This window comes from Mesoplodon densirostris, chromosome 10 (assembly GCF_025265405.1).
Source record: "Mesoplodon densirostris isolate mMesDen1 chromosome 10, mMesDen1 primary haplotype, whole genome shotgun sequence".
Taxonomy (NCBI): Eukaryota; Metazoa; Chordata; class Mammalia; order Artiodactyla; family Ziphiidae; genus Mesoplodon; species Mesoplodon densirostris.
Genome location: NC_082670.1, coordinates 108,639,360 through 108,662,241, shown reverse-complemented (window position 1 = coordinate 108,662,241; position 22,882 = coordinate 108,639,360). Strand labels below are relative to the sequence as shown.

At 44.7% G+C, this 22,882-nt stretch overlaps 1 protein-coding gene across 6 annotated transcripts in view; it reads left to right on the top strand.

The window, feature by feature from the left end:
- Positions 1 to 14,011, top strand: part of CNBP (CCHC-type zinc finger nucleic acid binding protein) — a 53,498-nt gene extending 39,487 nt beyond the window's left edge. Inside the window, exons 1-6 of one of the 6 annotated variants that reach the window (XM_060109625.1) lie at positions 3,977 to 4,165; positions 6,188 to 6,309; positions 11,400 to 11,537; positions 11,636 to 11,728; positions 11,878 to 12,079; positions 12,943 to 14,011. In XM_060109625.1, the coding sequence (XP_059965608.1) occupies positions 11,414 to 11,537; positions 11,636 to 11,728; positions 11,878 to 12,079; positions 12,943 to 13,060 (537 nt within the window). In that variant the 5' untranslated portion in view covers positions 3,977 to 4,165; positions 6,188 to 6,309; positions 11,400 to 11,413 and the 3' untranslated portion in view covers positions 13,061 to 14,011. Of the gene's footprint in view, positions 1 to 3,976; positions 4,166 to 6,187; positions 6,310 to 11,399; positions 11,538 to 11,635; positions 11,729 to 11,877; positions 12,080 to 12,942 lie in introns of those variants that run through there. The other 5 variants (XM_060109629.1, XM_060109624.1, XM_060109630.1 and 2 more) reach the window with 5 other exon arrangements.
- Positions 14,012 to 22,882: the final 8,871 nt, after the last annotated feature.

Here is a 22,882-nt window from a genome sequence, read left to right as displayed (position 1 = left end):
TTTAAATTTAATCTTTAAAAATCAATTACATGATGCTGATAGATTATGAGAACTACATGATCCAAGTTTACACTGTATAATGCTCCTCAAAACACAACGGAAGACATCTTGTAAAATACTCTCTGGAAACAGTTTAAACACACCATTATCTTGCTATTCACTACCTATTTCAAAGTTTAAATAATGTAGATGCTTGACATGAAATTACGTTAAAATATTTATTTATTTATTTATTTGGCTGCACTGGGTTTTAGTTGCAACACGAGGGATCTTCATTGCGGCATGCGGGCTGTTAGTTGTGGCACGTGGGATCTTTTAGTCGCGGCATGTAGGATCTAATTCCCTGACCAGGGATCAAACCCGGGCCCCCTGCATTAGAAGCGCGGAGTTTTAACCACTGGACCACCAGGGAAGTCCCGAAATTACTTTTTAAAAATGAATGCATCTACTTTTCTATTAATTAAAAAAAGATGGCTGGTTTTATTTTGAAACGTTTAAACTATTTGCAGATAAAGTTTTTCTTTTACCAGTTAGTTTGCAGAAGTAGAGACAGTTTCAACATAAGGTCACAGAGGAGGAAGCCAACCAATGGAAAGCTCACTAAATGATTAGTCAGTGTTTCATACTCTCCTTGTCATCAGCTATCCTTCCCCACTCTGTCGCTTTAAGGAGCCAATGGGGAATTGCAGGATTCGGTCTCAATAACTACTGGGAGGCTGGAAGCTTTGTGTGAAGCACTTCGGCCGCCCATGTTTGAAGCCTGCCCAGTCATTTATTTACTCTCTGACCTTGGGCAGATTACTTAAATTCTCTGGACCTATTTCCCCATAGGGATAATAAAAGTACTTATCTCACAGGGGTTTTGTGAAAACTTACAAAGAGGTTATAAACAGTGCCTGGTGTATAGTAAACACTCAGTAGATAATAACAATAATGATGGATAATACTTTACAGTAATTACTTTATGCCAGGCACTGTACTAAGAACTCTCTCTATATTACCTGTTAGCTATTTTTTTTAAGGGAATTCCTTTATTTTTATTATTTATTTATTTATGGCTGTGTTGGGTCTTCGTTTCCGTGCGAGGGCTTTCTCTAGTCGCGGCAAGCAGGGCCCACTCTTCATCGCGGTACACGGGCCTCTCACTATCGCGGCCTCTCTTGTTGCGGAGCACAGGCTCCAGACACGCAGGCTCAGTAGTTGTGGCTCACGGGCCTAGTTGCTCCACGGCCTGTGGGATCTTCCCAGACCAGGGCTTGAGCCTGTGTCCCCTGCATTGGCAGGCAGATTCTCAACCACTGCGCCACCAGGGAAGCCCACCTATTAGCTATTATTAGTACTGTATAAGTGCTTCCTATTTCAGGATCTAGCTTAGTAAGCTATGTTTCTGCTTTAGAAGCCGACATGAGAGGTGGAAACAATTTATTCTCCTTAACCTTAGTTGCATACTTTCCAAGCAAAGTTAGAGACTATTTCCCTGTTGGCAGAGAAAACAAGACATGGAAGGGTTTAGAAGGATATACACAGTATCATCTCCATTTAACAGCAGGATCTAAGGCCTGTGCTGGACAGTCGGGCATTTTAGGCAGAAATTAGGAGTTGGCAGATATTGCTGCTCAACTGGCACTCATTTGAAAGAATCCTGAATCATGCTGAATCACAGCATTTTAGCTGGTCCTTTGAGGACACTGAATACTTTCTTTTGGGCCGTGTCATCCTGCAAGATCTTCAAGGGCATGGTCTGTGTCTTAACTCACCTTTGTAACCCCTGCAATGCTGCGCACAATACCCTGGGTTAGACTGAACATTGGAGGGCAGGAGGGGATAAAATACATCTCCAGGGGAGGGAAACATAATAGGAGTCTCTTCCTTCAAATACACTTGGCAGCTTATCTTTTGAGTGGGGTGGCCTTTGCCCTTTATTTTCAAACATCGCTAGTAAAACAGGTGTACCGAGGCGCATATCCACGCAACACGAGTCACTGTAGCTCAGCTCCATCCCACACCTTCTCTGGGTCAGTCAGAATGCCTCATGACCAGACTGGCTGTATTAATAATAGTCATTGCGGAAAGCTGGACGCCAGGTAGAGAAGAGCCATTAGCTGTTCCTCCCAGAGCCAAACAGCAAAGACCACATTATGTTTCCATTCCTCTACTTAAGTCTTTTAAACCTATAGAAGAACATTGTCTAATATCTTTATTTCACACCCACCCTTTTTTTAAAGTTTTTAAAAAAATATTAGGAACATTCAGTCCCTGCGTCTATAATGAATAGCAAATATTTTATGTAGCACTGTGGTTGGAATGGTAAACAAAAATCAAGTCAGAAAATATTAATTTATGGTTCCTACAACAATTTTAATTCATCCTCCTGGTGTGGCGTGGAGGCACCCAGGCTGGACTTCCTACATAGGCTCTTGTGTTGCACTGACTCACTGTTAGGGCTTAGGAAATCACTAGTTGTGTCTGCAATTACCACACTACGCCTTACCTCAAGATATTATAAAGATTCAACAGTTAGGGAGGGGAAGTCCATGAAGCTGTATAAGCTTCTTGGTAATAAAACTATGTAAGCACAAAATACCGTCTTATTATTGGTCACTCTGGTGTTGTAACTTAATGCATAAAGTGCCAGGCAATTCAATCTTATTGGAAATGGGGACTTTTCGTACTTAATTTTAAAATGTTTTTACTTTAAATTGCCTTAACAACAGTTTTTTAAAAAAATCATTGGTCCTTAAAATAGTCCATCCACTCTGATACTGCTCTCTTGAGCACTACGTTGAATACAATCTGCTAAATGCTTTACAATAATTAAGTGATTTGAATCAGGTTTAACCCTCTCAGCATCTGAGCTCTTAACCACTCTGCTATACTACCTCCTCACAACATGATTTAAGAAGCCATACAGCCTTGCGACTAGGATTCAAATGAGGTGAAATCGGGGGAAAATGAATAGCTCAAGTCTACACAGACACCTGTGGAACTAACGCTACAAATAAGGACTGATCACCCCAGTTTTAACATCTTAATAACAAAAGATAGGAGCGCTTACTTTCCAAGTGTAAGTCATTAAAAGAATGAAAAATACACTCCTGGCATGCATCAGCCAACATGGGCCGTAGACTAACCTCAAGAGCACACCAAGTTTAGTTGAGGCTGAAGTGATTTTAGGGCCTTTTAGGGCTCAAGAGACTGGGACTCTTACTTTTTTTTCTCTTCATGTTTTTAATAAAGGCCATTCCCAAATGGGACACAAAATTCTGTAACTTCTTAGTTTACCACTTAACAGTTTGACTTTATTCCACCTTCACAGAGTATCTATGCTATATATACAATGTCTTTTGGAGAAAATCTAAAGGCCTTTCGGGACCGTGACAGCCCAGGCCGGGTGGCCCTCCTGTAGCAGGGAACGTCACTCATCACATGCTCCTCCGGTGACAAGGGTGTTGGGGCCGAGGTCGCGGGCTGTCCTTCCACCCCCGCCCGCTCCCCAGGGAGGGACTTTTATTTCAAAGGGGGTGTTATCAGTCCTGCAAGTGGGAGCTGCGAGGCCTCCGGGGCTCTGCCTGGGCCCCAGAAAAACCCAAACGAATCACAGGGCTGCGGGCCGCAGCCACGGCCACCTGCGTGACTGGGCAGTCCGACTTTCCCAAGCCGAGAGGCCCCGGAAGTGGGGCCGGGCTCCGGCCGCGCCAGCTCAGGGTCCGCGGGCACACGCTTTCCGGAGCCCGCCACCGGGAGGAGTCCTCCCGGCCCCACGCGCACCACAGCCGCCTCCCTGAGACCCCATCTCGGCGCCCCTCGGCGCTGCTGCCAGAACGGTCGCCGAGCCAGGAACCCGACATCCCCGACGCTGAGAGGCCGGATCTCGGAGCGGGAAGGCCGCACGCGGGGCACGGCGGGAAGAGCCCCGCCCGCCGCGCCGCGTCGGGCGGGGCGGCCCTCCCCACAGGCGGCCCTAATTGGACGGCAGAGCCCCGCGCGCTGATTGGCCGCGTGGGCGAGGCGGAGGAGAGCCGTGTGCAGCGGCGTGTGTGGGGCCGTGTGCAGACCCGCGTGTGGCGCAGGCGAGGACCCTGAAAATAAACAGCCGCTGCCTCGCGAGCCGCCTTCTCGGCCTGCGTCCGAGTCTCCGCCACTGCGGGCCCCTCCGACGCCGAAGGTGAGGCCGCGAGCATGCCGAGGGCCGCAGTGCGGGGGCCGCGGGCGAGGGGTCGGGAGCAGGGAGGCGGCGATGGCGGCCGCGCTCCGGCCTGCGCCGCTGCTGCGTCAGGCGGGAAACGGGCCGCCGCCGTCCGGCCCCGGACTGCGCCCCGCGGCCGGCCGCCCTCCCTGCAGCCCGGGACGCGGGGCCGCCGCAATCGGGCCGCCGGGCCAAGGCCGCAGCCTCTCCGCGGACGAGGCCGCGCGTCCTTGGGGCCGAGGCGGGGGCTCCGGGGCCGCGGAACGTAGGGCGGGGGTGGATTTGGCGGGAACGTGCGGGGAGGGGGCCGTGTGTGGGGGAGGGCCCTGGAGCGGCGGGGGGCACGGGGGCTGGGCCTGGCGCGGGCCATGTGCCAGGGGCTCTGTGGGCTTAGGTGGGGCCTTGGAGAAGCTCTCCGTTTAGGGTGGGGGGACACCCCGCCGGAAGGCCCGTGAGGCTTAGGGACTCGCTCTGCCTACTTCCCGATAGCTTCTCGCTTCTTGAATTTTTATCGTCATTGACATGCTAAGTTACTTGTTTTACTGTGCAGTTCGGGAAGGGGCAGATAAGGCCCGCTTTTCTTGAGTCAACTAAGTTACGGAGGCTTTTTAAAAAGCCCGTTGTCAGAAAAAAGCATGAATTTGTCAAACTTCCACAATCATGGCAGCAGCAGTAACCTTTGCATCATCTCTTGGATAGGTGAGACGAGTACAGTTTAATCTAAAAACGAGGCGAGGAAATTAATTAGCCAGTCTCCATTTGGAGTTTCCAAACGTGAAAACCTACTTTCGAAGGGCATAATGGCCCACATTTGGGTTTGGGTGTTGATTTTATTATGGGTAAAGCTTGTGCTTGTTGCCACATGTTAGCCACATGGCCGCAGCCACAGGGCACTTCCAAAGGAAGTGACTACATCTGGTTTTGGGGGTCTTAGGAAAAGAAAACATTGCTCAGTTTTCATCTGTGGCTTCAGATAGTGTGTTTGAGGCAGTATTCAGAAGTATCCACGGAAAGGGTAGGGTTATGAAGCCAGGAGTCAGCATTCGTTTTTTTTCTTTTCAGGAGGATTAATTTACGTCCTCATCTTGTACCCACAAATGACAAGTTTTTAAAAACAGGTTTTTCCCTTTTTCCTATTGTTTGACGCAGTTTTGGGAGAGAAACATAACCAGTTAATTTCTGCATCAGTGAGTCAGCCTTAATTTAAATTAAGAACTTTGTTATTCTTTTGCTCAAGCCCTGTAAGTTGAGTGTAAGGTTTTGAGGTTCTAAAGAGACGGATGAAAAGAAGTTCCTACCTCTTAGGCTTTTTGTTTTCCCCTCTGCAAAGCAGTTATTTTCAAATGCTTCTTAAAAATTACCGTGATGGAGGCTTAATCAAACACCTACAAAGTGCCGCGTACATAGTTTCATGCTGTTTTTAGTGTGTTGAGCCTGATTCTTGTCTACAAGGAGCTCTCTGTACTGGAATATAAAAGGAATAATTTATTAGGTTCCCAAGGGCTGAATTAAGGACTTAAAATTTTTCCAAATCGCAACTCTTGGCAACAGTATTTGAAAAAAGCTAACAGTATATATTTGTGTACTTACCTAATATGTCACAGATAAATTGGGTCAGTTTTTCTCAGCAACCAAAGGTCCACATTCCTTTTCATATTGATAACAAGCTGGGTATTTCATACGTGCAGTCTCTTTAAAATATTGTGAGCCAAATCAGTGGAAAACTTAAGGGGCATTTATTACACTTGCATTTGAACATCTGGAACAGGCCGAATGCTATCTTTTTTAAGGTATTATAAGCGAGTTTTGTGATACAGTTTTGTGATTGGATTCTTTTTACCTTTCTTAAAATCTAATTGAAGTCTGTGGTACCTAAATGGAAGCTTAAAATGGGTGCTTAAAGGCAGTGGAACCACAGTTTGACTAATTGGAACGATTGGTCTGTTGTCTAAACGCTTGACCACAAGAGAGATTTTGCTTTTTTTTTTCTTCCCCTTGCAGGAGTGAGAGTCTCTTTTAAGAATTGCTGGCTTCTTTCCTCTGCCTAGCCTTCTGACAGTCAGTGGAGAGCAGAAGACTGGTGCCAAGGCATCCTGGCCTGCTGTGTGGAGAACACTCTTTCTGTACTGGCTCATTTAATAGAACTCTTATCCTGGCAGTGTCAGATGCTGCCGCAGTAAGGGCGTGCTGTGGAGAGATTCACAGCAAAGTGTACACCATTTTCATGTTGTAAAAAACTGCTGGAATAATGAAATAGAGCTTGTGGCTACCAACATTCACGTTGTGAGCGGATGGGCTCTGTTAATCAGGACTGAGCGTGCAGCGTGGTGGTCGCCTGGAGTGGCTCCATAATTGCAGATGAGGGTATTAACTAGGGAAGTCAGCTTGCCAGTCTTTGGTCTGTGGTGACACTCCTAAATTCTGCCTCAGGAAGAAGGTTAAAATCTCAAGTGGCGTTAAATTCATTCATGGGTGTGGATTTTTAGAAACGTACCAATTCTAGTTGTATTTTGACTTCTCTAAATTGGTGTGCTTTTCTGATAGCATTTTCATGTACTGTATTACTTAACCCTAACAAAAGCCTCTGCAGAGGACTGAGAGCCAACTGTTGAAATCCTGACTCTAGAACTTTCTGTAGGGTTAGCCAGAAAGGTCAGAAATAAGATGTTATGGGAAAACCCGAGTGAACTTTGTGGCCAACCCAGTAGTTGTGTGGCTTTGATCTCAGATCCTATACAATAAGTTTCCTTATTGTAAAATGGGGACAAGATTACATGACTAGCAAGGTTGTAGGAATTACAGATAATGCGTTTATCAATCCTTGACTTATAGTAGGTACTCAGCTACTGATTAAAACCCTTCAGGGCAGGCAGAAATGGGTGTGAGTAGCACTGCTCCCAGGACTGGACTCTGTGCTACAGTATTCTGGCCAGAACGCAGGTGGTACACAATATAACTTGCTTCCTTCCATTCTATCTGTAGTTTATCTTTATTTCAACAGTTTGAAGTGTTTCAGTACCATGTTGGAACTCTGAACCAGCTTTTTAGGGCGTAGAAATGGGTGAGTGCAGTCAAGGGGCAGAAGCTCCCCTTGGCCTCAGTGCAGTTTAGGTCAACGTGGATGAGTTCAGGGGTAACCCTGAGTTTGGGGAAGGTGACTGGGGATGCAGCAAATGTGAATCGATATGGCTGCGTTAGGAAAACAGTCTCACCCGATCCTCATCAACTGCCTTATGTCACGTTCCCCACTCCCCCCTTGCCTGTTGCTACTTATTTTAAATGTATTTATAGAGTTAATGGTCTCTTATTCGTTGGAACGCGTTGTTAGTCTTGACCGTGTGCTGTGAAGATTTAAGTAGTTTACTGGCTTTGTTCTTAGTATGAAAAATATGGTAGAATTACATTCACGAAGACATTTGTATTACCATTTGCGTTTTGGTACCAATTCCAGGATTTAAGCCTTAAAGCCTAGACGAGTCCGGTGTCTGTAAAAGAGGCCTCATAGCTTAGCTCCCATGGCCCTCACGGTGGATCTTTGCAAACCATATCTAGACTGCCTTACTTCTCCTGCTGCTGGCATGCCTTGTGCTCCTACCACATCTTCACATGTGATTTATGTCAATGAAAATTCAATACACAGCAGTCGAAATGGAAACAGATCCTGATTCCTGTTGTTGAAAATGTGAAGTCATTAGGAATTCACCCTTTTTCTTGTCTTACGTCTAATCCATTCCACTCAGGAAGTAGATTTTATGAGATGGGAAGCTTGAGTATAAGCAGAGTTGGGCCCACTTCAAGCCTGCTGTGTAGATTGGTTTTGTTTGTTTGTTTGTTTGTTTTGGCTGTGTTGTGCGGTTTGCGGGATGGATGCCCAGAATCCCAACCACTGGGCCACCAGGGAATTCCCTGGACTGAATGCTCATCTATCTGTCTACAATCCAACTTAACTGGGAGAAGAGTGGAAAGGCAGGAATAACTGTGTAAGCAGTGGACATAAATCCATACTTTTTTAAAATTGAGCACCTATTAAGCACAAGGCACCTGGTACTAATCTGGTTACAGATCAGTTTTATCTTCCTCAAGACAGGAGAGGGGTCAGGTGTCTTGAGGTAACGCAGCAGGTGGTTAAGCTGGGTTAAGTGGTTAGCCCTATAGTCCCCAAGTCTTTTTATACTGTGTGAGGATACAGGGGTGTAGATGCAACAATGATTTTTAGCAGCAAAAGGAAGAAAAATAAGCTCTCCTACTGCCTGGCAACAGTGAAAATATGGTATTTGTTTTTTAAATTCGTATGTATGTTTTGTAGCATTCCATAAAATGTTGCTGAAAGTCTGGATGGCAAGTTAGGGGTCCTGGCTCAGTTTCTGATTTTAGTCACCTGGAGTGAACATTTCTCAGTTACACGTGGGGATTTTACTAGACAATCTGAAATACATACTGAATTTAGAGTGATTGTAGTCAATCCTTATTGAGTACGTAGTTGAAAATACATCGTTAACTTTTTTGGGGGGGGCGGTGCTACGCGGCTTGTGAGATCTTGGTTCGAACCCGGGCCCCAGCAGTGAAAGCGCTGAGTCCTAACCACTGGACCGCCAGGGAATTCTCAGCATCGCTACTTTAAATTAATGGTGCAGCACCTCTTTTGATAGCAAGAATTCAGGTGTTTTATTGTCAGTACTTACTGGATTGGATCGGGTCTGTACAAGAAACACAGTTTGTTTCATTCAGCATATGACTATTGGTGCCCCCCCACCCCCCAAAAAAACAACAACCACCGAGCGGTTAAAAATACTGAGTTATACTGCTACCAAAAGGATAATTGTATGGGGTATTATGATTCAAAGGTTAATTACTTGGTGTCTGCTCCGAAGGAATATGATAAAAAGCAAAATGGTAGTGCAGAGTGCCCTGGGTCTTACTAGGGATTAAGGCTAGCTCCAGGCTGGGTGGTGTGGTCAGGTTCTTTTATAGAGTTGGCCCTTGAAGGCTGCAAAAGGTTGTGACAGGCGGGCGAGGCGGGGGCGGGGCAGTGCCTCACACCCACAGCCAAGAGCAGTGGGAGTCAGGGAGCCATGATAGATTTGCAGCTTTGTCTTACCACCTCTAGTTTTCCTAAGGAATAATGGCATGCCATTCTCTAAAGACCTTATAACTAAATACATTTGTATGTAAGATGAGTACCAGGACCAGTAGCAGGCCTTAAAAACATAGTGAGAATCAGCTGGGTTAATGTTACTAAAGAGCCCTGTCACAGAGGAGTCAGGTGAAAATGTAGACCAGCTGACGGAGGTCGGCTTGGCCAAAGAGGGAGACACAGTTCATGGAAAAGCCACACTTAGCTCAATCAGTTCTTGAGTAGCTACATTTTTAAAGCTAATATTTGTAGGCTAAAAGTGAACCTGCAGTTTTAACTGCTGACTTTATTCAATACACTGATAAACATCTGATGATCCATTGTAACGTATTTCCTTTGTACTTTACCATTATGAAACAAGAGGTCCTTTTAAAGCAGAGTCTCAAAGGGGGGTTGCCCGGAGCTATCAGTTCTTTAGCTTTGAAAGTGCATATTGAATATTGGGTTGTCATTTTTCTAAAAGATAAGTATCTTATTGAAATAAAAAAATTATAAAATACTCAGAACTTGTCAAATTGCCTGGATTACCTTGTGAAAGGAAGTGATCGTTTGTGCAAAGAACTCCTTGGGACCAAGAGTTAATGTGCTCAGATTGGTCCCGAGTAAACAGAAGATGCAAAAGAAAATGGGGTTGGGGGAGGACGACATGCCATAAGCTGTGTTTTTCTGTGATCATTTTATGTGCCATTCGTTTTTTAATCATGGGTATTCTCTCTGGTGGAAACCAGCCCTCCCCATGACTTAGAATGCCAGCACCCGTATAAGAAGGCAAATGTAATTTTGCAAAAATACGTTTTTAATCTTCGCTGACTGGTTTCATCTGACTAGAAATGTGCATTATGCATTCAGGCACTCTCCCCTATCCCCTTTTGGTAATAAGTTTATACAGCAAGTGGCAAGAGTTGGTAGAAAGATGCCTCTGAAGATTTATCCTGGCTCTGATTGCAGAGAGTTGGGATAGGTAATGAGTTCTTTTCAATATTTGATGATGGAGACTTGAAACTTGAGCATAATTTTTAGTCACTAGATTTCTCTACAACGTATTTTAAAAACTTTGTTTACCATTGTTTGACACTGGAATTAAGGGTAAGAATGTCTAGCTATGGAAGTGTGGAAATGTAAAGGTTACATTGTTTTTAACTAGTTTGTTTTTTAAAGGCCACTTCACTGGGACTTTGTCCTGCAACATTCCATTCTGTTCTATTCCATTCCATTCTATTCTATTCTAGGAATAGCCCGTGCTTATTTTTAGGTTGTTACATAAGAAGTATAAAATGCATTTGCTTTAGTTGGAGTTTTGCTTTTATTTTGAAACAATACCCAATAAAGGAGTCTACTATGAAATTCGAAGTAACCTTGTTTTAAATGTAAAATTACAGAAAAATTTGGAAATGGGAGAATAGACGAGGGAAAAAATGGTCCCAGTGCTACTGGTATTTTACTTTGGTGTTCCTCTTTGTCATTTTTCTAATATTTTTAAGGAGACAAAATTGCCTGCCTTTTTTCTAACGTGTCTGCTCTAAATACTGAATCAGTACGTAGTGCTGCAGTTTAATTAGGCACTGTGTTAGGTGCTAAGGGCGCAGAGGAGAGTGTTTCTTCATCCTCTCTCAGAATCCATACTACAGCTCCACTGGGTTATTCCAATTTTATAACCAGTAAATGACTTCCAGTTGCCCACAGTAAAGTTTACTGGCTTGTAACCATGAAAATGTCCATTAAGTTGGACCTGGAGTGAGGTATTACTGATTATTTATAATAATGGGTATTCATGGATACTAACCCTGTAAGTCCCGTCATCTCATTAATGATGGGATTAACATGTATGCATAATCTTAATGATTATAAAGATCACAAGTTTTATGAAAACGTATAATGTTTTTAATGTGTTTTTCACTTTTAATATATTTCATAATAGATATATAATGCCTAAATATATAGTTATGTGATTGTTTTTCTAACCAATATATTGGTTGGCTTTTTTTCTCCAGAATAATTATCCAGAAATACACTAAACGGGGAATAAAAGCTAAAAGTAATTTCAAGTGGTTCAATGTTGTCACTTTTAATGTTTTGAAGATCTGGCTGCAGCCATGAGCAGTAATGAATGCTTCAAGTGTGGACGATCTGGCCACTGGGCCCGGGAATGCCCCACTGGTGGGGGCCGTGGTCGTGGAATGAGAAGCCGTGGCAGAGGTGGTTTTACCTCGGATAGAGGTATTTTTGTCGAATAAAAAATTTTGAAGTACTTCAGTATTCATAAGTATCAAGACTGGTCTAATTAGCCAAATTCTTTTTGTTTCTGCCCCAAATAGGTTTCCAGTTTGTTTCCTCGTCTCTTCCAGACATCTGTTACCGCTGTGGTGAGTCTGGTCACCTTGCCAAGGATTGTGATCTTCAGGAGGATGGTAAGCATTTAACACTTCCTCTTCGTGCGAGCATCCCCTGCTGCGTTGAAAGACATTTTCCACCTGTGAGGGTGTGTGCTGTATGGTTTGAAACGTAGCGGCGTCTGTAAGGTTTTATAGTCTTGGTCTGCTTCTTTTCCTTATTGTTGAAGCCTGCTATAACTGCGGCCGGGGAGGTCACATTGCCAAGGACTGCAAGGAGCCCAAGCGGGAGCGAGAGCAGTGCTGCTACAACTGCGGCAAACCCGGCCACCTGGCCCGCGACTGTGACCACGCAGACGAGCAGAAGTGCTATTCTTGCGGAGAGTTCGGACACATTCAGAAAGACTGCACCAAAGTGAAGTGCTATAGGTGAGTTGCTGGCCTGCTGCTGGCGGCGAGCTCACTGCAGGGGCTCCTGGAGAGTGAGTTGACTATACATGGGAGGGCCTTGGGGATAGTACATTCCCTGAGGTGGCTGCGACTGTAGGAGAGGTTTCCGGCCTGCATAGCCCAACTTTCTCTGCCTTGGGCAGTGTCCTGCTGTGATGCCTGGTGGTTTATAGCAGCTGGGCAGCATGCAGCACAACTTTGGAATTTTTAATGGTCTCAATAAGAATGTTGGCACTTCCCTGACGGTCCAGTGGTCAGGACTCGGTGCGTGCTTCCACTTCAGGGGGCATGGGTCTGGTCCCTGGTCAGGGAACTAAGATTCCGCCTACTGTGCAGGGTGGGCGCCCCCCACCCCACCCCACCGCCAAAAAAAATGTTCTGTTATAATAATTTGGGGTTCTCAGATACTTTGTAGAAAACCGTGTACTTCATACACACAAATCTTTTGTTATGAAACCAGAAGGCTCTGACTGTCTGTTTCATATAATAATATGTACACGTGAAAGTGTCAAATTTTATATAAGTTTTGATATGTATATACCTGTGAAACCTTAGGGGTTAATTTGTATGAAACTATAACATTGGCCAGTGTTTTGGTTGTGGTGTTGGTTGGACTCTTATGGCAAAGGTTTTGGTTTTATGCCTTAGGCTGCACAATTGGGTAGCTTCGCCATCAAATTCCTCCTTTTTGGTCTTAGTTTAGGGGATAATAAGACTTACTGTCCGGAAAACAAAATTGTACTGGTTTTTGTTGCGTTGTGTTCTGCAGTAACTGTTGCTTTAGTCCAGTTCGGCATTTTCTGAGCGCTGTTAACGAAGTTGTTCTCCTTTCCTTTCTTTAGGTGTGGCGAGACTGGTCATGTAGCCATCAACTGCAGCAAGACGAGTGAAGTCAACTGTTACCGCTGTGGCGAGTCAGGGCACCTTGCACGGGAGTGCACGATCGAGGCCACGGCTTAATTACTGTCCTCTGTCGCCCCTCCTTTTCTGATTGAATCCTCTTCACTGGCCAAAGGTTGGCAGATAGAGGCTACTCCCAGGCCAGTGAGCTTTACTTGCCGTGTAAAAGGAGGAAAGGGGTGGAAAAAAACCGACTTCCTGCATTTAACTACAAAAAAAAGTTTATGTTTAGTTTGGTAGAGGTGTTATGTATAATGCTTTGTTAAAGAACCCCCTTTCCGCGCCACTGGTGAATAGGGATTGATGAATGGGAAGAGTTGAGTCAGACCGCTAAGCCCATTCTGGGTTTCTCGAATATGTTCCCATGTAGGAGGTAAAAACCAATCCTGGAAGTGTCCATGAGCTTCCATAAATAACTTTAATTTTAGCATAATGACTGCCTTGGATTGTCTGACCTCAGTAGCTGTTAAATAACATCAAGTAACATCTGTATCAGGCCCTACATAGGACATACAGTTGACTGGGAGTAAACAAAATAAAAACCAAACATGCGTGTTAACGGCTGTGCGAGAAAACTTGGGATAAAAGCCTGAACAGGAACGACTTCCCCGCAGCGTTGATGCTGGGTAAACAGATGGCGATGGCAAAGGTGTAGAACACATTTTTTCAAAGACTAAATCTAAAACCCAGAGTAAACATCTATGCTCAGAGCTAGCATAATTTGGAGCTATTCAGGAATTGCAGAGAAATGCATTTTCACAGAAATCAAGATGTTATTTTTGTATACTATATCACTTAGACAACTGTGTTTCATTTGCTGTAATCAGTTTTTAAAAGTCAGATGGAAAAAGCAACTGAAGTCCTAGAAAATAGAAATGTAATTTTAAACTATCCAATAAAGCTGGAGGAGGAAGGGGAGTTTGACTACAGTTCTTTCTGTTTGTTTCAGATTTTCATTAATGTATATAGTGCCAAATGCCATATTAAACGGGGGAATGTGGAGGACTGAAAGCTCACAGTTTGGACTTTTCTTTTTGTACTAAGTCACGTCTTCAATAATGAAAAATAGCTGTTACAAGGAAGCCCAGGCTTCATATACTTTGGCGTCAGTTGTTTTGCAGGGATATAGAAAATTTAATTCGTTCTAATCCATTCATTATAATGATGGCCTTTGGCTCTGTGTTCATTCTGAACAGTTCTAACACCATTGCTGTTTTAGCATTTCATATTTTTCCAGGGCTTCACGGGGATCTGAAATGTTGGATTCCTTCTTTTTTTCCTAGGGTCTGAGCTAGAGTTGAGATGGACCTTAGAAGTTATCTGGTTTAATGAACTCACTTTATAGGTGAGTTACTAGAAGCTTAACTTGCTTGAAGGGTGCCTAGAGCCGGGAACTTAAAGTAAGCTTCCTACCCTATGCCCTCTATACTTTGTTGTCGTCCCCCCACCCCACCCCAAACTACATACAGTTAGTGGCACTTGCTTCCCCAGGTTAGTTCCTTTGTTCCCCCTTCATACTGCCATGTGATTTCACCTTGGATGTTTTGTGCATTTTTCACCCTCCTTGTAAAGTCTGGTCAGTTTGTGTTGGTGTATCACTGTAGTGTTAAGATTTGGTGTTTCAGCTGTGCTGTGCTAATTCCAGCTTGGTCAAATTAATAGTCCAGAGCAGGCAAGAAAATGAAATCATGACATGGGTTCATTTCCTTATGAGTACAAGCTTACTTTCTTTTTGATTTTTTTTTTTAGTTTCTAGCACAAGCATGAGACAGTGTAAGGGAAGCCCTGTTTTCAAAGACATCACTGTTACATGCAGTTAAATTCAGGGTTGGGGGCCAGTACACATGAGGTTATTTTCCCCCAAGGTTTCCAACCTCAAGTGGGAAACAAAACAGCAAACAAGATATTTAAAACTACTTTGTTCTAAAACTGCTTTGTTCCAGCGTAGCACCATCCTTTGTGCTACGTTTGTAGTACCTAGCAGTTGCCTTTTGTTCAAGACCCTTTGATGCACATAATTAAGGACCTATTTGAAACAGACCACAAAGTGTGTTTTCATAAGGTAGCATTTCATTGCATTGACCTTGATGACTGAACAAATCCAGTGAGAAAATGTGTTTTACAGGGATATTGAGCTAATTGCTAGGAGCCAGTGGGCACTTTGCGTAGGCATAATGCTTTGCTGTCAAACTTGGTTTTAAGGCTACTTTGTGTTTTTTTAAATGCTTCTTCAGATATCTTTTTAATTCTATTTATTTTTTGGCTATGTTGGGTCTTGGTTGCTGCGTGCGGGCTTTTCTCTAGTTCTGGCGAGAGCGGGGTGTACTCTGTCGCGGTGTGTGTGGTTCTCATTGCGGTGGCTTCTCTTGTTGTGGAGTACGGGTGCTAGGCGTGTGTGATTCAGTAGTTGCAGCAGACAGGTTCAGTAGTTGCGGCACATGGGCCCTAGAGTGCACAGGCTTCCGTAGTTGTGGCGAGCGGGCCCTAGAGTGCACAGGCTTCAGTAGTCGTGGCGAGTGGGCTTAGTTGCTCTGTGGCATGTGGGATCTTCCCGGACCAGGGCTCAAACCCATGTCCCCTGCATTGGCAGGCAGATTCTTAACCACTGTGCAACCAGGGAAGTCCTTAAGGCTACTTTTTTTTTTTTTTTTTTTTTTTCTTTTTGCGGTATGTGGGCCTCTCACTGTTGTGGCCTCTCCCGTTGCGGAGCACAGGCTCTGGATGCGCAGGCCCAGCGGCCATGGCTCACGGGCCCAGCCGCTCCGCGGCATATGGGATCCTCCCAGACCGGGGCACGAACCCGTATCCCCTGCATCAGCAGGCGGACTCTTAACCACTGCGCCACCAGGGAGGCCCCCTTAAGGCTACTTTTTAAAAACAGTTTTCAGATAGTAACATTGCCTTGATACATGAATGGTTTTGTCAAAAGTGAGGCTTGTTTGGAGGTAGCATCTTTCACCTGTTAGGGTTTGCCTCCCTTTTGCATACTTGTAGAATAGCTATTTCTCCTCGGCTTCTTGAAGCTTCTCGATCAGTGACTTCAGTGAGTGGACCAGGAGGAGCTCTTGCCTACAAGCCTGTTTTGAAGGGTTTTGTAAGTGGTATTTAGAATAACCAGTACAGTGAACACTTACGTGCCCCCACCCCTAGATTTAACAGCGAACAGTTGTCCAGAGGCATTTGTGAGTAAGTTGTAGGTGTGAGTGTTTTGGCATGCATCTTGTGGGAACTAGGATGTCCTCTCTCAGCATCACGATACCACTGTCATGCTTAAGGAATTGGACATTATTTCCCTAGTACCATCTGATCCCTAACACAACTGTTGAGATAGCCCCAGTTGTATCAAAAAAGCCTTGCATAGCCAGTTTTCCCAAACCAGGATCCAGTCCGGGTTTGTAAGTTGCATTTGGTTGGTACGTTTCCTCAGTCTCTCCTAACAGTTACCAACTTTTCCCGCCTCATAAGCTTGTTTTTTTTTTTTTTGAGACTGGCACGATTTTCTTGAGTGTCGTATATTTACTAATTGATTTTCTTTGGTGTCATTTCACTGGTTTATATCCCCTTTATTTCCTGGTCTACAGGCTTGATGATTAGGGTCAGCTTGAACTTGTGCTGGCGAGAATGTCTTCAAAGTGTGTAATGTTGTATTACATCAGTTTTACTCTTGATACAGAACTTGATCATTTAAGGCAGCCTCTTTTTTTTTCTTTGTAGTGATGTGCATTTCCCTTGAATAGTTAGGAATATCTTGGTCTCCATTATCTATTCACTTGATGATTTTAGCATTTAGTGTCCCCCGTGCAGATATTGATTTGAGTTCATAAACTTGTTACGCAGTTGGGAGAAATGGAGAATGTTGCTCCCTGGTTCAGCAAAACCAGGTTGTACTGAGTGATACAGTGCCCTTCATGGTTTTGAGGTTCCCGGTAAATACTGAATATTACCCATTAAGGAAAAGTTGATTTTCTTAATAGAAATAGTCAAATTTCTGTTGAAGTTGTAGGGAAAAGAGTGCCTTGAAGGATTTTGTCTGGGAAGATTGTAGCTGTTGAGCTTCATTTATTTTGACTATTTTATATGTTAAATTATTCATGGAATAGTGTGTCCTTAGCATGTAGCAGTTCCAGGGTCAGGAGGTCAGGTTCCTGGCTTCTAATGGCAGTGAGACATTGTCTCCCAGGAGATCAAGTCCACCTAGCTGCAGGTGGGTAGCTCATTTAATTCTCTATTCCATCTAATTTAGATACACATAGCAAAGAAAGCCACACTGTTAATAGTTTTTAGCTGTGAGAACCACAGAGCCTGCATCTTACTTCTTATCTAGCAAAACAAGTTTTAGAAATGCTAATTTGACTGGTGCATTCTTGCTTTAACACTTTAAAAGCAACTGAGAAGATTCTTCCCTTTCCGTGCCGTAGATAAGTCAGGAATTCCAGTCCTCCCCGCAGAACCTGTATGCTGTATTGCAATGAAAGGCCACAGTGATGGAATGAACTTAGTGACTTGGTGACATCCGAGGCCCCTGTGCACAGTGTTTTGTGTTTTCAGGAGTCCAGTGCAGAACAAAAAACTGCACGTTTACCTTTGATTAGTAGCACAGGGCTTTGGGGTGGTTTACTCTTCCAGAAAACATTCAGATTATGCTGTCTTTTACAAGTACATTTGTAACCTTGTCTACTCTAAGCGTTGGAAGCAAAATCTTGAGAATTTTGGTCAAAGAAGTTTTTAGCACATATTTGTCTTTTATCATCTGTCTCTTATTCCCTGTTTCGGGATGTGTTTGCCTTAATATGAATTAGTACTGGTTGCGACAGTCTTAAGTTAAACTTCATATATTTTTTAAAATTTTTATTTATTTATCTTTCTATTTACTTATTTATTTATGGTGGCATTGGGTCTTTGCTGCACGTGGGCTTTCTCTAGCTGTGGTGAGCGAGGGCTACTCTTTGTTGCAATGTGCGGGCTTCTTATTGCAGTGGCTTCTCTTGTTGCGGAGCACGGCCTCTAGGCGCGCGGGCTTCAGTAGTTGTGGCTCGCGGGCTCTAGAGCACAGGCTCAGTAGTTGTAGCTCACAGGCTTAGTTACTCCGCAGCATGTGGGATCTTTGCAGACTAGGGCTCGAACCCGTGTCTCCTTCATTAGCAGGAGAATTCTTAATCACTGCACCACCAGGGAAGTCCCTTAACTCCATAATTTTAAAACTGGAAGAAAGTGTAAGTTCTCCCAAAGAATTTGACTACATTGTTTTTGTATTGGACTCTGATATGTAATAATAAGCATTAGGCGTTCCATTTGCTGTATGTGACCTGAAGTATTAAGGGCTACATCTCTGACTTTTAAGTGCATGCCATGCAGAGCATGTAACTGCTAAAGCCGTTTAAAAGCGTCAGTCCTAACAGCAGTTTTATGGAGTAGGTGTTAAGGAACTTCTTTACTAGAATTACGAGATGTTGGCATTTGGCTTGAATTTCTCAGAGTGGGTCCTGAGCAGTATTTTATAAGCTTCCCGGTGATTCTACGGTGTCAGTGGATTGACAGCTACCGGGATAAGGAAGCAAGGTCATAGCCTCAGTAGCATGGTTGGAATTTGAGAACAGCTCAGTCCAGAGCTTATGGTGTAAATTACAGTGGTTTATGTACATCTAATTATCCCTTTTGCTTGCCATAGAACTGAAAGAGCATTCATTAAACATAACTGCTTCCCATCTATCCATTTCCACCTCCACTACAAACCTTGGCAAGGAGTTTAACTACTTGTAATCTCTTAGTAAAGGTTTTGGTAGCAAGTTGTGGCGTCAGACCTGTCCCCTGAGCTAGCTGATACGTATGTGATGGCAAGGATGGTCATAGTAATGTCTTCAAAATCATAAACGTATTTTTCACACTTCCATTTCTACTCTTGCGCTTGAAAAAATTCCTAAGTGGGCCTGAGGCGGCCACAAGGCAGCTGCACTGAGTAGTGTGCATGCACTTCCGCCCGTCCGGGCTCCCCGTTTTCATCATTGCATTTTCCATGGAAGATACTTTGCAACGTGAAGTGTGAACCATGGCCTGGAACCTGACTACTCTTGTCCTCCCCAGAGGACATTACGACGTCACCAAGCTTGGGCAAAGATAATTTGGTGGCAGAGGTAATGAATTCAGTGACCTCTCAGTAGGAGGTCCCCCGTTCACTGAGATGGACTTCGTTCATAAGCACGGCTACCTGCGCTTGTAGTCGTCCTCCCTCGTGCCTTTTCCTTCCCACAGTAAGCATCCACTTCCGTCGGGTTCCGTTTAGATGTTACTAGTTGCAGTGAGCTTGCCCTCTTGTGCCCCCTGTCAGGATAGTCATTGGCTGCGGTTAAGGTGGATGCACGTGGGGAGGAGTGGTCAGCAGTTCCCCGAAAGGAGAATGGGGCACTCGTGTCACCTGACCTACATTCATATTTCCTGCTCAGGCCACCGAGATGCATGCAGGAGGCACATTTTCTCAGTACTTGGTGCTTAGGTGATGTTCCTGCCATTTATGGGGCTGCCTTATTTGGTCACTGGAGCTTTGGGGAGCCTTCGACCCAAGAGCTGATTAGACCCGGATGAACATTTCAAGGTCAGGAGAAGATTCCTGGCTGATGCGGAGGGATGGGCATTGCTTTCGTTGCCTCCAGGCGGTATTTTTAATTTGGGAAAGTGAAACTGCAAATGATACGGCCCGTTTACCACAGATGAGGTGACACTCGTCTCCTAGCTGAGACCATTTGCTTATCCACTGATATTTTGGGTGAAATATTCTACAATGTGAACCTGAGCAGATAAGACAGAGGTCAGAGTTTTCAGTCACAGACCCCAGGAGTTATGTGTGACTTCTAAAAACCGGACTAAGTGATCTCTCACCTCCCACAAGGGTTATTGGCGCCTCTGTACCCAGGCCTCCAAAACCCTTCTGGTTTTAGCAGCAGGGCCTTGCTCGTGTTTGAAGCTATGTAGCATCGTGCAGGCAGCATGGGCTGTGGTGTCGGACCACATTGAAATCTCGGCTCTAGGTCAGTTGTTCGCTCGTATTTGAAACAGCCGGTAGCTCTAAGCTCATCTGTAAAGTGGAAAAAAAAAAACCTACACTGAAGAATCACTATGATGGATGACGTGAGACGACGTTGGCAAAGGGCCTAGCACTTGGTAGAATAATCAGTGGTACCTATGCTTTGTTTTCAAACTCTTCCTGCTGTGCCACCGGATTGCATGCCACTTGAGAGGAATACCTGTCAGCACTGAGCAAGTCTGAAATGGGACTGGCTGAGCCAGCTCTGGGACACTTAGTGTGCAGCCGCTGACTCCGGAGGCTGGAAGGCAATAGCTGATGTGGGTGAAGCTGCTGTGCTGGGAAGTGGAGGAGGTGGTGCTGCAGGGAACTGGAGAAGAGCCCTGTCCCACCAGGGACAACAGCAGCTCCCTGGCTCTGCTCTGCTGCGGAGACACTCTCCAGGGCTGGGGTGCGCGGGGGGAGCCGTCTACTGTTCTAAAGTGTGTTTAATGCATTCTTGGCTAAACCTGAGCCACATTTTGAAAATCAGTCTTTCTTGGGCATTTAGATCTTGATTCCCAATTAGTTCACAATTTAGACTTTGGTTAGAAACGCGATTTGGCTTTGACAATTTGAAACAAACACTATAAATATAATGCATTAAAGTTTTGTTAATAACTAAAATTTTTCTTACAACTTTGGGATGCTCCAGTCATACCCCTTCCTAAGGATTTTACCATACTCCATTTTTATTCTTTTCTTGGATGTTAATACTCCTATGAGACCCAAGAGAATGCCATCTCATCATGAGCATGGGAGTTTCTGGTATTTTTGGCTGGTTGACTCTAGGTTGGGGCACAGAAGCCCAAAGTCGATTAAAACCTGAGATTCTAGAAGTGAGGTTGAATCCTCTTTCAGAACAGTTCCTCTTAATACATTACTACACGATGAGTCTCTTATAATTGCTATCTTTCAGACATTTTGGATGTTGGAACCCTTTTTTCAAGAAACGAAGGGTTCTTAAAATATGTTTTTATAGTAGGCCACAGGTGTTGAGCATGCTTTTCGTTCTTTGTATAGTTTATAAATTTTCTGGATTGTTTGACTGATATGTTTCTGTTCACTTCTTCACAGGCAAAATAGGTACACACCTGTATAATCAGAAGTATCCATAACTTTTTTGGTAAACGTTTGACTTTTCTTAGCAAAATCACAAACTCATGGCCTTTTATGAATTACTTTTTATTATTATTTTCTCATATTGTCACATCCTTATTTTCCCCTAAGAACAGAATGCTCCAACATCTATTCTGATCACAAGGAATCAACCACTGTATTACTTTCCCATCTACAAAGTCCTTTGCAATATAAGGTAGCGTTTCACAGGGTTTGGGGATCAGGACATGTACGTAAAGGGGGAGGGTGTGCTTCTGCCTCAGGCTGCACTGTGTTCCCTCAAGATTCACAGCCGTCTCACATGCACAGTGCATCCACCTCGTCCTAAGGTCCCTGAGCGTGTCAGCCCACCACAGTCTTCAAGTCTCATCTACACGTCATCGGCTCCACAGTCCCCAACCTCATTGTCTTAAGTCAGGTATGGGTGAGATCTGGGTATGATCCATCCCAGGGCAAAACTCCTGTCTGGGGTTTTATAACTTGTTTTAAAGTTATCTGCTCCCCCAAATCAATAGGGCACCAGCAGTCGGACAAAGGACACCACCTTTGACAGTGGGAGACAGTGGAAGGAAAAGGCATCACTGGTCTCAACCAGTTACAGAATCCAGCAGGGCAAACAGTATTAGGTTTTAAGGCCTGAGCATTTCCTCTGCTTGAGCTGCCTCCCCCAGAGACATCCATTCTTTCCCATGAAGGGTGGCACCTGTTCACGGTTGCCTACTTTCATCAGTCTGTTTTGCTGCCCCTACAATTTCGGGAGTTGAACAGCCTTTCGTTTTTGTCCCCTCTCTGTCCCTCGAAGTCCAAGCTGGCAGCGGTTCTGCTGGTGTAAAATGTTTAGCCTAGGGAGTCTCCTGTGTATGTCATGGGAATTCACTCTTACACAAGAGGTTTCTCCACGGATCATTTCTGGATAATCCCATCTCTCTTCCTGGCTTCTGCTGAAATGGTTGAGGGGACCCATGAGTCACACACCTAATTTCTTCCAAAAGGCATCTGTCCTTTGAGAAGGGTTCTGCAGGCAACCCACACCCTTGGCTTTTCCTCCAGATCACACGTCCCTTGATAGTGAATCTCCTAATTTTAGCATGTTTTACAGTTTTACTGCGGATCTATAGAGAAAATACATAGACATATAGATGGTTGATACTAGGATATGAGTACAGAGACGCTTACTACAAAAATGCTGTTACAGCACACAGGGTCACTAGGAAGCAGCATCAGCTGGGACTGTTGGCCCGAACAGAAGGCAGCAAGCATAGCCTTGTTGTACGTGCCCTTTATTCAGCCATAAAATCTTCCATGTCAGACCTGTGCCTGAGGTGGGTGTGGAGGTGGACATAGAAAACGAGAGGATTACAGTAAGGCAGGCCTGTCGATCTTAAACCTAGTGATTTAAAGGCTAAGAGAGCTTTTTTTTTTTTTTTTTTTTTTTTTGTGGTACGAGGGCCTCTCACCGTTGTGGCCCCTCCCGTCGCAGAGCACAGGCTCCGGACGCGCAGGCTCAGCGGACATGGCTCACGGGCCCAGCCGCTCTGCAGCATGTGGGATCTTCCCGGACCGGGGCACGAACACGTGCCCCCTGCATCGGCAGGTGGACTCTCAACCACTGCGCCACCAGGGAATCCCCTAAGAGAGCTTTTACAAAGCCCTGCAAGCCCCTGAGCCTGGCCAGCTGACGGTACATGGGAGTTAGGTGAGCCCAC